This window comes from Conger conger, chromosome 2, assembly GCF_963514075.1.
Source record: "Conger conger chromosome 2, fConCon1.1, whole genome shotgun sequence".
NCBI classification, from domain to species: domain Eukaryota; kingdom Metazoa; phylum Chordata; class Actinopteri; order Anguilliformes; family Congridae; genus Conger; species Conger conger.
In genome coordinates this window covers 16599510-16615654 of record NC_083761.1, presented here as the reverse complement: position 1 = coordinate 16615654, position 16145 = coordinate 16599510, and the positions used below count along the sequence as shown (strand labels likewise).

General features: G+C 42.2%; 1 protein-coding gene across 2 annotated transcripts in view; it reads left to right on the top strand.

Annotated features, from left to right (window-relative positions):
- Positions 1–877: 877 nt before the first annotated feature.
- Positions 878–16145, top strand: part of grid1b (glutamate receptor, ionotropic, delta 1b) — a 322832-nt gene continuing 307564 nt past the window's right edge. For both annotated transcript variants that reach the window (XM_061231038.1, XM_061231039.1), the window contains exons 1-2: positions 878–1243; positions 5110–5265. In XM_061231038.1, the coding sequence (XP_061087022.1) occupies positions 1165–1243; positions 5110–5265 (235 nt within the window). In that variant the 5' untranslated portion in view covers positions 878–1164. The remainder of the gene's footprint in view (positions 1244–5109; positions 5266–16145) is intronic.

The window sequence follows — 16145 nt, the reverse complement described above, 5'->3', positions numbered from 1 at the left end:
TTTGCCAAAGTCACTCGAAAATCACACATTGATGGAAAACAGTGACTCGAAAAAGCACAGGAGAACATCATCAGCACGTCAGCGTTCTGTTTGCCATCCTTGTCAACCTTTCTCGTATGAAACTAAATAGCCACTGTCGCAACAGTCCGTAATATTTGGAGTGGGTTCACAATAACTCTGGCAGTGAGAGTGGAGAGCCCAGCAGAACAGCTGCCATCCAACCATTTCCCGCATCGTTTCCTATTTGATTAATCTAGTTCCTTGGTTTCCACTTCCAAGACCTCTGGTATTTCCTCTCGGCGGTTCTGTATCCTTGTTCCACAGCGCGGATAACTCTTTCTCCATTTGTTGGGATTTTACGCGTAGCCACGTATTTCCCTCTCTTTTTCGTTTTGCTTGTAGCTTCTAACTTTTAAATTCCTATAGTTCAATGATAGCAGTAACAAAGCCGGTATACTTATCCTAGTCTACGACATCATAGTACGGGATTATTGTGAGTTCACTCAGTATTAGTTAACTGCTTCGTGCTCTCCCTTACTCATTAAGGTATGTCATTTTTTGCGACTTCTTCCTTGTGCATTTATTCCCCGTTAATATTATTTCAGTTGATCAGGCTTATCTCCAAAGCAATTACTCTATTGGTTGAAAGACTCAGCCTCCGGGGTTTGAGATGACCGCGGTCCCTGTGTCTATCTCCGGCTTGCTCGAATTCCATCTCTCCCTTGCTTCTCCGGACAGCTCAGTGGTGTAGATAGAAAGTCTCTGCAGTCACGTGGTGCGGAGAAGCGAGAGAGAGTGAGCGAACGAGCAAGAGCGTGGGGGTGTCCCTCCTCCGCAGTTTGCAGTTTGTTATGTCTCAGACACCGTGAGCGCTGGATAGAGGGAGAGCTAGATAGCGAACGTCGGATCCTTTACTTGCCTCTGAACAGCCAGTATTTCCCTGCCTTCTCGCCCAGCCGTTTTCCTCCCTACCCGTTTACCTATTCTTTATTTTTCTTTAACGCTGTGATTTATTTTCCTCTGTTGAGTACCAGTTTCATTTTCTCCTATTAGTCAGCAATTATTAGTTTTTTTAAAAATATATTTTTACGTTGTGTCATCCTCCATTTGGATTTGTCCGACAGCTGAAGGAGCGTGGATGAACAGATTTGGTAAAAACTGGAGATGGAATTGCTCATAATATGCCTTTCCTTTTGGATATTGCAATGCAATTCAGTGAGAGCGGACTCCATCATTCACATCGGTAAGGAGCCTAGGTAGACAGACACTCTGAAAAAGAGAAATATGCGATGTATGACCAGAGAATGCATCAAATAACACAGTGTGCTCTATTCTAAACAGTAGGAAACATTCTTACCAGGAATATGTGGAGACGAGTGAGTACGATGGATATTGGCTAGAGATACGGGGCTTACAGAAACTAATGATCTTTAGCTGGAATCGTTTATCGTGGTAGTTCCTCCAGCATCTTAAAACCCCGTATAGCTGAAATATTTTGCTAGTGTAGTTGTAGTATAGGCTTTAACAATGTGCTAACTGTGGAAGTATTGCCGGTTTCCTATGCTGAAAGCTACTGCAGGAATGGTTAAAACAGCTTTAGTTTTTAAAGTACGCTAAAGAAAGTGCACTGTCGATAGCTGAAGCGCATCTCTTAAATCAATACTTATAAAATAAATGTGGTGTAGTTTACTCAAAGGGGACATTGAAAACATTACCCCTTTTAGACCTTAGATAATCTAAACCCCTATGAGGAATTTTACCCCTCCCCCTCACCACCTATAAGCTTGAACTTTCTATTGAACGTGAGCGTAATATTAATAAAGGCTTGCATATGAAGTAAGCAACCTAAGCGGCAAGGAGCAAATAAGTACCACCAGTATAACAGTTAAGCATGGGAAGGACATGGGATGCCTATTTCAACAGGTATTTTACAATCATACAAGTAGAAACGGTTGTTGTTTCTTAAAAGCTTATACATAATCTGATGAAAGGGTTTCGATTAGCCGACAGCATTAGAAATATATCCCATGGGGGCCAATGCAATGCACATTTTCACTTAAAAGGAAATCCTATATAGGCTAGATGTGAGTACGAAGTAATTATATTTTACGCACTGCCATAGTGCGATATTTTGGAGAATGAGCTTTGAAACAAATGTCGTCGTTTGATCTGATGTAAATCCTTCCAACACCCCATTCTCAAAGTAGAATTTATGACCGCCTCTCTCATCGCGCGCACGCGTGCACACGCACATAATCGCGCGCAATACACACACCAACGCATCCGGATACATTTGTTCAATAAAATGCTTCCGCTGGTGGACAGATTAAAAAGAGTATAGAAACACAATTTATGGTGTGATAGATAGTATAGACTATAAGTCAATTGTATCCCAATGGATTTACTTTCAACGTTTAAATAGTCTACATGTGGGATTTCTATATCATTACTATAACACAAGTCGTTAAAGGGGCAACACGGTATTTTAACAATGCAGAAATGAGGCAGTAGCATTGCCATCGATCGTAAGCCTCTCATTCTTAAACACCACCAAGCTCGGCTGCCACAGCACACGGCATTGCGGTGGTGCATTTAAAATCAACGGAGGCCTGAAAGCGATCGGTTAGTCTTAGCAGTCAAACACGTCTAGCCTATATGTAAACATTTAACACTGCGTTTGAAGCTAAAGTATCCTCAAACTTGCTTTTGTATCAAGAAGGGGAATGGGAGCCCTGTATACAATTGCTCCACGATACAGCAATGTCGTGTATCAGTTTTGGACTTTCTTCTAACTATTTTACTCAGTCACGGTACACAACAGTATACTTGAAGGGTCGGAATTATGGTATCAAAATGAACTGCTCTGTCCATGCTGTCTCGGAAATTCTAAATGTTGTCTGTCCTCTTTTCTGTTGCTGTACAGTGTTGGCGTTCTCGCGAATTCGTGATTTCATACATTGGATATCCTATTAGGACAGAGCTTTACAATGCAGAGCCATTATCGAACCAGCTCTATTTTCCGGAGCGCATTATCTGCGTAAACATAACACTGTACAGAATGGCTTTACATTCAGAAACCCTTTTTTAAGTGAATTCTGAGAGCGGTCATGATATGAGAAGGAGGTAACGGTAGATAGTTGGAAATTATTTCTTAGAAGATTGCCTTCAGCCCGGAGCTATTCTTCTGGTTTCCTACATTTGAGGCATTAATGTACTTTTCGACGTTCACACAGATTATCGGATACAGTGGATATATTTGCACGCTCTTTTTATTAATTCGGTTGAACAGATATGCCAGAAACCTCATAGAGACCATCCGTCATGACACATATACGAAGTCTTGCATTCAGAATGACATAATCTTGTCATTGCCATCATGTGGGAATCTGTTCAATCTAATCTTATGAGTCTCTTGTCGGGGGTCTTGCGACGGATCTTCTTTCTCTCTCTCTGCCAGGACCACTTAAATTGAAGGTATACATATGCGGAAACTAGGGTTCTCTGAGGGGAGAGACTATGTTTTTGCTAATTTTTGGAATCTGCAAGATACTCTTGATATTCGGATTATCATGACGATGCCTAAAAACACAACCACTTCAATTAAATTAACGAAAATCTTAATTGGTCTTGATAAGATGTGTGCTAATCTAGTTAGAGATAATACTAATTGGTCTTTATAAGACGTACGATAGCTATAGTAGATTGTATTATCTTGCAATCGACTAAATATAGGCCGCCTTGCTAAAATAGTTGGTAGGGGGCTATATGCAACATTCCATGCTGGCCTATGGGATTATTCGTAATTGCAGATAAATTGCCACTCTTTTAGACACATGGCCTTAAACGTAGCCGCTGATGAGACTAACTTCATATGTGTGACATATGAAGGAATTATACACATGCATTCTCCATGGTAAAGACAGTTAGTAAAGACAGTTAACTACTTAGAAAACCAAGTATGGATCCCTTGTGTCATCGATACTTTTAAATGAATAGGCTTCGTTTGTGCAATTGTCCAATAACCTTTCTTTTCGTGATATGCTTAAACAGATTTGGCAATGGAGAAGTTCCGAAGAAACTTAAAAAAACGGGGTTTCCTGTCACTATAAACAATGCCATGGCTGTATTCAGTAGACTTGGAGCACAGCCAACCGATTAATCAGAACTCACAAGTTCACACAACATGAAAAGATCTAACCGTAACCTTTCCACGGCCCAGGATTTCAAACGGCAGCGAACAGTGAAGCTCCTTCATAAGTATACACGGACGACGCAGCAATCAAAGCCTGTGTAGCTACTAGGACGAATAGGATGAGTATTTATGTACAGGGCGATGTAGCGATACAGACTATCTGACCGTCCAACCATAGTAATTGGAAGGCAAGAGTAAACGTTCTGAATCCATGTGGCAAATTAAATAACCAGATGTAGATACAGTTGTTATTTCTGATAAAACAAGGTTGTACATCACTTAAATCCCAACTGTATGTTCTCTGCCTATCTCTCCTCCTTTACACCAAATGCAGGGGAAGTACATCCTTTCTTTCTTTCTTAAGAGTAAAAATGCATCATTGGACATTTTGGAGTTTTGATTCGCCTGTCTGGTGGTTATTGGTTATTATCCTATTGCGTTATAACGAAAACGTAATTTTACATCACACATTTTAATGCATAATTAATTTACAGAAGAAACGAGGCTAACAGAACAATTGGAAAACTATTCGCCGTAGGCCTACATGTCCGAGAAATGGGCTATGTTCAGAGACGAATGCACGCAGGCCTAAACAGCATGGGAATGCATCGATTCTATTCATGTTCTCAGACAAGTTACATTGAGAGCACATAGCTCTCCGTGGTGCTGAAACCATGTCAATTTTCCAGTTAACTCCACCCATGTTACACAATAGGAATGTTGAATGACTCCTGATCCCGGCTAATGAAGCCCAAGAATTAGGAATCCATGGAATGGATTTTGGTGTAGTACATTCTCGTTCATAGCGTTTAAACGTTTGTAATTAGAATACATCAAGGGCAACTTCTGACACGAACAATTAACATTATAGTATATGGAAAATTAAATGCTAACGGAAAAAAACTGTCTCCCAACAGGTGCCATATTTGAGGAAAACGCCGTGAGGGATGAGGAGATTTTCCAGTTGGCCGTCTCAGACCTCAGTCTCAACGACGATATTTTGCAGAGCGAGAAAATCACTCATTCCATAAAACATATCGAACCAAACAACCCCTTTCAGGCAGTACAGGAAGGTAAGTGGATTGCTGAATCATCTTTAATACATGGTTCTTTCATCAGCCCTCATTCATTTGTTTGGTATGAATGAAACGAACGAGGAAATATTTGTGTTATATTCGTTTCTAATAGGCCTCAATGACGCATGACATCAGTTATATCCTTTTTTAGCGCATAAACTGCAGCATGCGAGTGAGTTCACCGCGTTTAAACAACACAAAGATGCTACAAATCGCTTCAATTGCGTTTGTATCGTTACTATTTTTAACCAGAAAGATAATTAAACTTTCCCCATACGGAATGTATTCGAATTTCTTGTGAGGACAGCTTAAGGAAAGAGTGCGTCATTTTTCAAGGTGAGCTTCTGCTTTCTGTGATCACTGGCCGACAGCTGTTCCTTTCCCAAACAACAGTGTCTTCCGTTGACAGGAAGCTAGGTGGAAGTATTGAGTCAAGCAAGGTAATGATACGGTACTTTCCCAACACAAGCTCTGTTTAGTGTAAAAAGAGCTTTACCTGATAACGATTTCACAATTGAAAATGCGCATTCTTCGTGTTTCATTAACGATAACTGTTCAGACCATGAGGCTAGGGTGATGATTGATCATATTACTGTCTTTGTAATCACATTTACAAAATGTCAGTGGTTTCTAAATTGTCTTCTTCCCAATGGTTCATGCACATCACAATGATTGCAACTTATCATATTGGTATAGGTTTCTTCAAACGGTGGAGGCAAAAAAACAAAAACAAACAAACAAAAAAACATTTGTCTCTGGGAAGCCAAACGTGGCCGTTTGTCACTGAAAGATTCAAAAGTTTAAATATCACTAAGTTCATGTTGTGCCTATGACAAAAAAGGATAAGTAAAAAACAGACAATATTCACATTAGCAAGATCAAGTCTCTGGTATATGTAAGGCCACATATTTTCATCAGCATCTGTAGGAACGTTCTCATTGGCCATACATCTCAGGAGGGTCCTGTGTGCTCAGCAGACGTAATGCATTTCAGCCATGTCTTGGCTTGCATTTACACGGGCCTCAATGAGCTTCTTCTGCTCGCGTCATGAGGAGGCCAACTATTTGTCTTCCAGGGCCTCTTTCTCATCTTTTGGGTTCAGGAAGTACAGGTGTGCATTGGTCAAGTGGGAAAAGCAGAATCAAGTTTTTGTGTGGCTCTCTAGTGAGTTAATGTCACAAGCTCAAGCTACAAACTAGCTGACTGCACACAGGTGAACATGCAAGCAGAGCACTGTGACATCAGTTTTCTTCAGGCAATATGATTTTGGGAAATGTGACAGAAGGTTGCTTCAGCACAGCATGACTGACAGAAAGTTAAATCAGTGGATAATGTTTGCAGTAGAATACCAAATATATACACAGTGGAAAGCTACGCAAAAGCTGCAAAAAAGATAGACAATAAACAATAAATCTAAGCAGCAGACAGTATTTGGTGGCTGCCAAGCTATCATGAAAGTGTACACTGGACTAGTATAAAGCAATGGAAACTGACTCTGTTCTTCACTGTCAAAATAATTCTTATGCAGCCTATCTAGGCAGCTCAGTGGGGGGTTGTGTTGTATTGGTTGATACAATAATCTTACATTCATATAGCTTTTTATTCATTATTTAATTCTGATGGATGATTGACAAATTGAGCACACATTCATACTATATGCACGTGTGATGCAGTTAAAGCTGGTTTTGCTATATGGCATCAGTCCAAAAACATTTGTGTGTGCATCTTGCATCAAAAGTAAAGAAATAGGCTAAACTTAAAATATTTATTTCTGGGTTGTGGGAAAAGGAGGTGATTTCAGTCTTTTCAACAATGATTGGGAGGAGGGGGCAGGTGAGACATGGTCCTTACCATGTTTGGAACTTGATTTAAAAGCAGACGCTCTTATCCAGAGAGACGTATAGTTGACTAAGCAGGAGACAATCCGCCCAAGGGCTAAGGGCCTTGCTGAAGGGCCCAACGGCTGTGCAGATCTTATTGAACACCGACCTTGCAGGCCCCCCCCCCCCCCCCCCCCAATCCCGGCTGAATTTTAGAATTTCCAATTTTTAAACAAGTGTGTTAATATATGCCCCCTCCTACCAGCTCAGGAGTGTGAAGACAACTCACGGTTTTCCTCCGAAACACATGGTGCCTGCCAGCTGTTTCTTTTCACACTGCAGCCATAAACCATGGGAGGAAGAGGAGACCCAGTCATACGCACGCACATAGAGCAAGCCATGGCCAATATGTGTTTCTTAAGCAATGAACACTGCTGTCCCTGCCGATTGAATCCCTCCCATGTATCCCTTTGGCAACAGGAAGCCGATTGTGCACTACCCGTGCCCCTGCCCCACAGTCATCCCTGACTCGGGTCAGATTCAATCCCGGTGTTCGCTCATGCACTGCAAGTGCTACTCTGAGTAAGCTACCAATCAGCCCTGACACTTCATGTAACACTGGGCTGACACATGCCTTAGGGCAGCGCTACTGAACTCCACGTCCTGCGGGCCGCAGGGTCTGCAGGTATTTGCTCCTCACCACTCCGCACCACTTGATTTCACTGATTATTTTACCTGCTCGGTTCAGATAATAAGATAATTAGTCAAATTAGGTGAAATAACAGAGTAGAAGCAAATGCCCGCAGACACTGCGGCCCGCAGGGCGTGGAGTTGAGCAGAGCTGCCTTAGGGTATTCATCGCCGCTGCTGGGTAAAATGTAAATACAGGGTAAACTCAGAGGGTCTTTGTTGTGTATTTTACGGCTGTACAGATTGCTCGTTCAGAACTGCATCTGGAGTTAATGGGCCCGGAGTTACTGTTTCTTTGCTCTAACATGGCATTCTCCGGTTTACAAAGAAGGTAAAAGATAAGCTTGCTGCTGCAGCTGCCTTGAAATCGCCGCTACATAAACCTACAACCGGTGGGCACACCTGCATGCAAATGACAGTATGCTGTAGGGTCATGTATTTTCTGATGCTGGTATTAGAAAAGATTAAAAAAAACATTCAGACTGCCAACAGCTTTAAAAGCTGTCTGTTGCCATGCAGTGCTTTGAGAGTAAACAGTCTTGAAGCCACGTCCACCAAGGGCCCTTTTTGTTGAAGGAGAGAGCCTGAGCTTTGCTTTTGTGATTTTATTCCCTCTTCCAAGCTCAGCCATTATGCGATTTTTTTTCACAGCATATTTGCTCATTGAATCATCACAAAATGAATCGAAAGTGGTTGCATTAAAGAAGCAGGATGCGTTTAGTGCTCACATTGCTCACTTGCATGGCGCCTTTGCATTCAAACAATCAGCTTTCATGGTTAACACTTGTGTAGTCTTAACATTCTGCATACTCCCCTTGCCCTAAGGGTAAAAAATGACCCGCTTTCACTAAACCCCTAAAATAATATTAGCTTAATTGAATTTTAAACCCCAAATCTATTTTGTGTGAAGAAACAACCTGTCAGTCATCACAAACTTTGTCATCAAATTCAAAGTTGAAAAATGATCACTTAGGGGGTTTTCTCTGCTGTTAAACATAGTGGTGGGTCACCTTTGACCCTTATGACAACACAAGGGTTAAAGGGTTTCTCTCTCTATAGTTTCTCTCTCTACAGTCATCTCTAATTAATATTGGTTAATTATTTAATGTTTCTCAATTATGTGCTTTCACCCTGCTTTATATTATTTTTTATATGAGAGCCTCCGGTTTTTAGCGTGAAAAAGCAAGTGATGATGTTTAGGGCAGGCACTAGGCTGACAATTTCACTCGGCTGTTTTGCAAGTTGCTGGTAGGCACAATGAAAATATGCAGGCCTTGAAATACTGGTGATAATTGATAGTAGGCATATGGTGTGAGACTACTTTGAATTAGAGTGGAATTTGTGTTGTCTGGGAAATGGACAGTTTAGGGTCAATTGTGTCTTTTCTAGCTGGAAGGACAGTAGCTGTGAAGATAAGTGACAGAAATGACAACAGATGTTCCTTTTGGCCAACAGTGAGAAAAAAGACAAAACATTGAGGTTTTCAGAGAGACCGAGTCCTTATTAAAACGCCTGGGGAAACTAGCTGTAGGGGTTCCGTTTCAAATTAATGAACACAGATATAAGCACTGTGTTTACAATAACGACAGATAAATCAACATTCTCAGTCTCCCGCTGACATGTTTGTGTGAAGAGGTGAACATTATTTTGAGCTGCCGGTACCTTAAAGCTCATCTGTCGCAGTCCTAAAGGGATTATGGGTAATGGGCTAGGCTTTCTTTTATGGTGTTGGCCAGTGAGTTACAGTCAGCAGTCTTACATTATAGGAATCTAATGCTACCTTTGCCCATGACCACAGGGCAAGTTTTGCAGTCTGCATACAATTAAAACATTGCTTTGGATGTATTTTAGCACATAAAAACTTTGCAACAATTTCCAAAATCTAATTGAAGTTTAGCCTGGAGGGTACTTATTCAGATTAGTGCTTGTTTATGAGTCAGTGATTAGAAAGTGATGCGTGCAGAGCTGAGGTGTGATGCATTAAAATAGAGCCTGAGTAAGAAATTAGGAATTAGCTAAATGGTCTCACTGCAGGATACAGGCACCAGTGCTTTGCGTCTTAGTGCTGTGGTAGTGCTGACAGATTAACCCGGAGATGTCACAGATCTGAGTGTGATGAGTCATGCATCACGTCTTCTGTCTGCTAATGGGAAATGGGTTTGAAAAGCCTGGTAAAAGAGCAGTCCGCATGTACTTTGTTGCAATAAGAACCAGCTGCCGTTGTTCTTTATTAAAGCCATTCCGGTCAGGGAAAAGAAAGGTGTTTGGCACTGTTAATTGAGTGCATGTCATTATGTTTAGCATTGACTTGTAGAGCAAAATCTCAGATTTAATCAAGAAAAACCAGCAACACTTCTCTCATATGCTCCCATTAAATGGATTCTGGGAGAAAATAATAGCTGAGTAATGAACTGAAGAAGACAAAAAAGAGTGACAAGGCGCTAATTCAAACTCCCAATGGCTGCTCGTTCTCTGGCCTCCTTTCTATTCCCTCCTTTTCTCTCCCCGTTCTCCCTCACTCTCCGCCCCTCCTCTCCCTTTCCGATTTTATTTTGCGATTATAAAATAAAACAGTCGTTATGGCCCTCCATTCAAACCATTCATTGTGTCCTCTAATCAGCCATAAATGATCCTCCATCTGACTGTGGCGTGTGCGTTGGGTTCAGCGAGATTAATGGCAAAGATCTATGCCACCTTCACCCGCAGGTTATTTGTGATCTACTTTTTGACGGATCGCGTTTGAATTATGCCGTGCAGATTGTTTAATTGCTTTTTAAATACAAACAAATTAGGCTAATTACCTTTATCATGACCAGGAGCTCAATTATCCGAGCATTAGTGTAAAAATGGTAATTCCGTTCTGGCTTTCAGCTCCTCGCATTTCCTCATGCTATTGAATCTGAGAAGACGATAATGTATTCGTATCATATTGCTTTGGGAAATAATACACAAGCCACATGTCTTTCACACTTTCACAGTTTTGTCCCTTTTGTTTGTTCTTTTTTTCTCTGTGAATGAAAGGCTGCAAACACAGTAATCACATCATCAGCATATCAATATTTGTGTCATTTGTTGTGTCATTTCTCATATGCTCTAAAATACTAGCGATATTAACCAGGAATAAGGACTGAAGTGATGCAAACTACTTTCAGCATGGGGCTAGGCCACACCGGTCCTGGAGTGGCTGACCTATTTCTGGTTTTTGCTCGATCAGAGCTTTATAGCAGAGTTTGTCCGAATGGTGAAATAGTGAGCAACTCCAGCCTGGTCAGCTGTTTTCATTAACTCACTCGCTCCATCCCACTGCCCCAGCGTGTATAGGGCATGTGTCTGTAGCCAGTGGTGTGTGTGTGTGTGTGTGTGTGTGTGTGTGTGTGTGTGTGTGTGTGTGTGTGACAGGGCTGCTAGCACAGCCTGTTCCCATTTCCACGCCTGGGTCTGGGGTTGGATTTTTCTGTTTGTCTACCTCCTATCCCTATTGTCCTTCAGGAAATGGATTACAGCCATATTCCTATGTCTGTATTCGTATTCATATGTGGCCAGACTAGCTTTACTGTAGGTTGTGTATGGGCTGCCTCATCAACCCCAGTTACTTTGTAGTGACGGCCCACTGGGGTTAACCAGGCAGCTAACCTGTTTACGTGATTCATGTCATCAACGCAAGACTATTTTTGTAACTAAGTTAATAATGTAGTTAAAAGGTTTGGCTTTTGCAAATTTAAAACCAGCTCTGACATTTCAGGACAGGCTGCCTGCCCGAGTTTTAAATAAGAGTTTATCCGATTTGTTCTGTTGTTTAGCATTGACACGTAAATCTTCAGCGAGATGTTTTGTTTGAAAGGGAGGAGATGGGCGACGCATACAGTATTGCTTTTTGCTATGATGCAGTCTTTCTGCTGGCTGAAATACCCAGGGAGATTATAGATATCCAGGACATATTCTAAAAAATAGAAAGATGAATATCTGAAATATTCTAAAAGAATAAAACGCGGCGTACTCACTTTCCAAACTTTGACTGGATAGTATCCCCAAAAATGCAATTCACCAGACTCCTTGCAGGCATTTGAAATATTCTTCACAATTCAAAAAGACCATCAGCAGCCAGGCAGTCCGTCAGATTTACTGTTAAAGAGGGAAATAACGATGGCAGCAGGGGGAGAAAAACGGAGGAGAGCGAAAACTAACAACGAAGAATTAAAGTCAGGAGAAGTTAGAAGCACACATTGCAAAAAAACTAAGAAAGTAAATTCCATTACAAAAGCACATATACACACACCCACACACACTTTTTCAGTCACTTTTTATTTTTATATTTTTTTAAACTTTGTTTTTATTATTTTCTTGAAAAAGGGTTACAAAGTTCACAGAATGAATACACAAACAAAAGAAACGACAGACAGGGTCAACCATGGTGAAGTGGAATGTCAGTCATCATTCAGAGCAGAAATGAAAATGAAAAATTTTTACTACAATATGTGTTTGTTATTTAAGTCACATTGAGTCAAATTCTCTGAAGATGTAATTGCTAGTTGCTTTAACAAACAGCATGTGTGGTTAAAAGCTGTTTAATTGGTTCATTCGGGGATACCAGGTCTTCGGAGATTGCAGTTCTGACCCTGAGCATGCTCTTGTCCAGTTCTGTTTGCACAAGTTCCCTGCATGTTTTGGAAAAGGTGCTGACTGGCGGGGATTCATTAATTTGTTCATGCTGCTCTTTAAGTTTTTTCCACCAGGAGTGCGAATCACAATCCAAAATTGCAGGCCAGATCTTTTCTCTGAGAAATAGTGTGCCAAGGCCCCCCTATGGTTGCCCCGCCTGAAATCATGCCGTCCTGTTTATTCATGCCCCTCTCACTCCAGGATCTGACCTGACACACAGCTGTACATGCGGCTGGCATGCAGGGCCAGTCCATAGCGTTCATCTCCAGAGCTGACCGGAGGAGGAGGGCGGTGAAACGGTTGCATTGGGCAGGAACCATTCGTACGAACCTGTTTGTCCTTAAATTGCTTAAATCTGTTCAAACCAGAGCTTTAAGAGATCTTGGCGCATTCACCAATTTTCTCTTATTTAGAATTTCTCCTTAAGTAGGGGCAACATTTACGAGCGGTGACAACCTGTTGTATGACTCATGCAGGAGTCATGCCTCATGCAAGAACCATTTGTTCTTAAATTGCTTAAATCTCTTAAAACGAGTGCTTTAAAAGGGCTTGGCATATTCACCAGTTTCATCTTATTTAGACTTTTTTCTTCAGTAGGAACTACATCTGCAGGTGGTCCCAACCTGTCGTACAAGTCATGTAAACTAGAGCCTTGCAGTGCATGTCAGCACAGCTTGCCTGGCACACATTCAGACATTCAGACCAAACTTTCAACCCGAGTATTGCAGATCAAATATGAAGATTCAGCAACTGCATTGCTTATTTCTCACCTCAAATGTTTTCAGAAACGTATTTCATTCATTTCGTATTGCATTGTTCAGGAGAAAACAGTTCTTCTCCTCTGCCTTCAGTGGATTTCTGCCTTGTTATGCCAGGAGAGCGAATGTTATCATGATGTTACTAAAATGTTTTGTCAATGTTATAACCTTGGCACTACATGGCAGCAACATTGTGAGAACGTTTTGGGAGATACTGGGAGTTGCCTGTCCCTCCGTGATACCTTTATCTCGAGTCCGTTTGTATCGGACAAGCCGTCCTTACCTCCCACCCCAAGAATAGTTTCCGTTACAGCAGCTGAATGGCTGCAGTTAGGCACTTATCAGCTGTGCTCAGTTTCCCATCTCGCACTACAGCGGGCAGTGAGGCGGTAAGTGGCGGTACGTGCTTATGCTCAGCGACCGTGTGACACGGGCCAGAGATGTCACAGGAGCCCCCGTTTCCGAGGTGAGAGATGGAGCGGCCGATTGGCTGCGCTCCGCTCACTCGACCAATGGGAGGACGGAGCTTCAATCTGGGCGGCCATGTTGCTGCGATAAGGAGGGGTGACACAGGGGCACACTGTCGACCGTGCAGGAGCCTCCGGAGCTGGTGACGGGCCGCCCGAGTCTCACGGAGGAAGTGCCTTTCACTCAGAGCCCGTCTGCATTGATGTCACGTCCTTCCTCTTCGCCTAAATAGCGAGGAAGCTCTTCCAGAACCCCCTCCCGCTCGATTTGTACCAGAGATGTGTTAACACTTAGAATGAAAAAGACACAATACCAGCATTTGACGCATTTGCATTTGAATGGGAGAACCGAGCAGTCGCATCTTGGACAGAGAGCGTGATGCCGGATAAGATGTTATTTCCAGATTATTTCAAGATGGCATTCAAAAACTGTGGCATGAAATATTCAAAAGTTCAAACTGAAAAGATGACATTGTCAAATGTGCTTCAAGGCAATTTTGCTAAATATTTTTCTCAATAATCAATCAAACCACCTTTATTCTCGTAGATACTACACTGGTATGTGCTACAAGCCTATCCTTTTGTGCTGATAATATTTCTTGCTGGAATTATTTGTTAACTAACCAGTGGAACTATTCAAGGAATTATTTTCCCTCAGCCAACTTGAAACCTGAACACTTATAATAAGAAAAGTGGGGTCACAGTGGGGTTTCAGCATCCAATCTCATTTTCACTGTTTCTGTAATTAAGCATCAAAATCATAACCTCGTTAATTTTTCATATGCAATAAGACTCATATTTTATTTAACCTATTATAATTTCTGCATAAAAATCATTGGAGTCATACTGCTCCTGGTAATTGAGGTACAGTAAACTTTGAGTACAGTAAACTTTGTAATGGGATAACAACGTTTCATGTGTTCCATGAATGGCTCACTGCCAGAAGGAAACTGAATTGGATCTCGCAAAAGTCTTGATGGAATGCTGTTCCTTTATGGAGGGTTGCTGTTGAGAAATAAGTCTGCCTGCAAGCTTTTTGTGATGAGCTGTCAAAACTTGATGTGGGGGTCACAAGGATGTGTGTGTGTGTGTGTGTGTGTGTGTGTGTGTGTGTGTACATATGTGCATGTGTGTCGGCAAAGACATCCCTACCAAGGATGGGGCAATCTCATCAGGAAAATGAAACCATCGTACATATTACTCTTCATTGTTCAGGCTGACCAATCAGACGCAGCCAGAAGCTGGAGCCATCACTCAAGGTTCTGTCAACCAGCCAAGCACTGAGGTGGCACTGTCATGTTAGATTCTGCTCACCTCTAAAATTTGTGTGTGTAACTATATACTATATATATATATACAGTATATACTATATACAGTTATGCCTGTGTATAACTTCACCTACACTGTATGCATACATACACACATGCAGCCATCGACCCATCCATACATACATACGCACATACACGCATATGTATAGTACATACACGCATACACACACCCACACGTATACACGCGTGCAAGGCCATACTAATCCCATGCAGTTTGCGAGTATAATCCGGAAACACGTTCAAGGACACCGGGGAAAGGTCCTTCAGCCCTATCCCCCGCGGTGGGGTGGACAGGGGGGGGGGGCGCAGTGCCCTCACCCCCCAAGTCCCGCTTGGGTCCCTCCCGCCCCTCCTCTCCTCCCCAATCTCCTCTCCATCACAGAGCTGTCAGAACACAGTGCAGGCCTCAGCCGACTACACGCACTCCCTACACATATTTACCGTCCGCCACATTGATCATATCACGGCCCTGCCTGGTCCTACGAGGGCAGCGGCCGTCCGCCCCCCGGCCCCATTAGCATGGATTTGTCGCGGGTGTGACACGCGGCGGCATACCTGCAGTGACACGGCCAATAAAGTCCGCTGCTGGACAGGGCAGGGAAAAAATGACTTCTTACGCTGTGTAAGGAGATAAGCAGCCTGGCATAAACGAGAGTAACTTACTGTGTAAATATAACGCTGTTGCATTACTGGTTTGTGTGGAAGAAGTCCTTATCCAGGGATACTTACATAGATTAGGCCTTACCCATTCATGCAGGGTGATATTTACTGAGGCAATTCAGGTTAAGTACCATGCTCAAGGATATAGGAGCTAGAGGTCAGGCCTGCAATTTTCTAATTTTCTGCTTACAAGCTCTGTTCCTTGGGTCACGGGCGTATGTGCCAGCGTGCATTTTATGAAATGTGAAAAATTGAATGGCTGAACGGTCCATTTGTTGTTTGGTATTGCGCAGGGTCAAATACTGTAGCATATTTTTGGCTGTGAATGTGTCAGAGGATATTAATACAGTCAAAGCATTTGGCTTTGCAGACTATTGTCCAGTCCCCTTTTGTTCGTGGCCAAATGCATGCACTTGGGAGAAGCCTGGCCCATACTGTAGTTCTGCTTGTGAAGCTATTGCTTTTTTCAATCAGTAGAGGTCATTCTGTCAATAC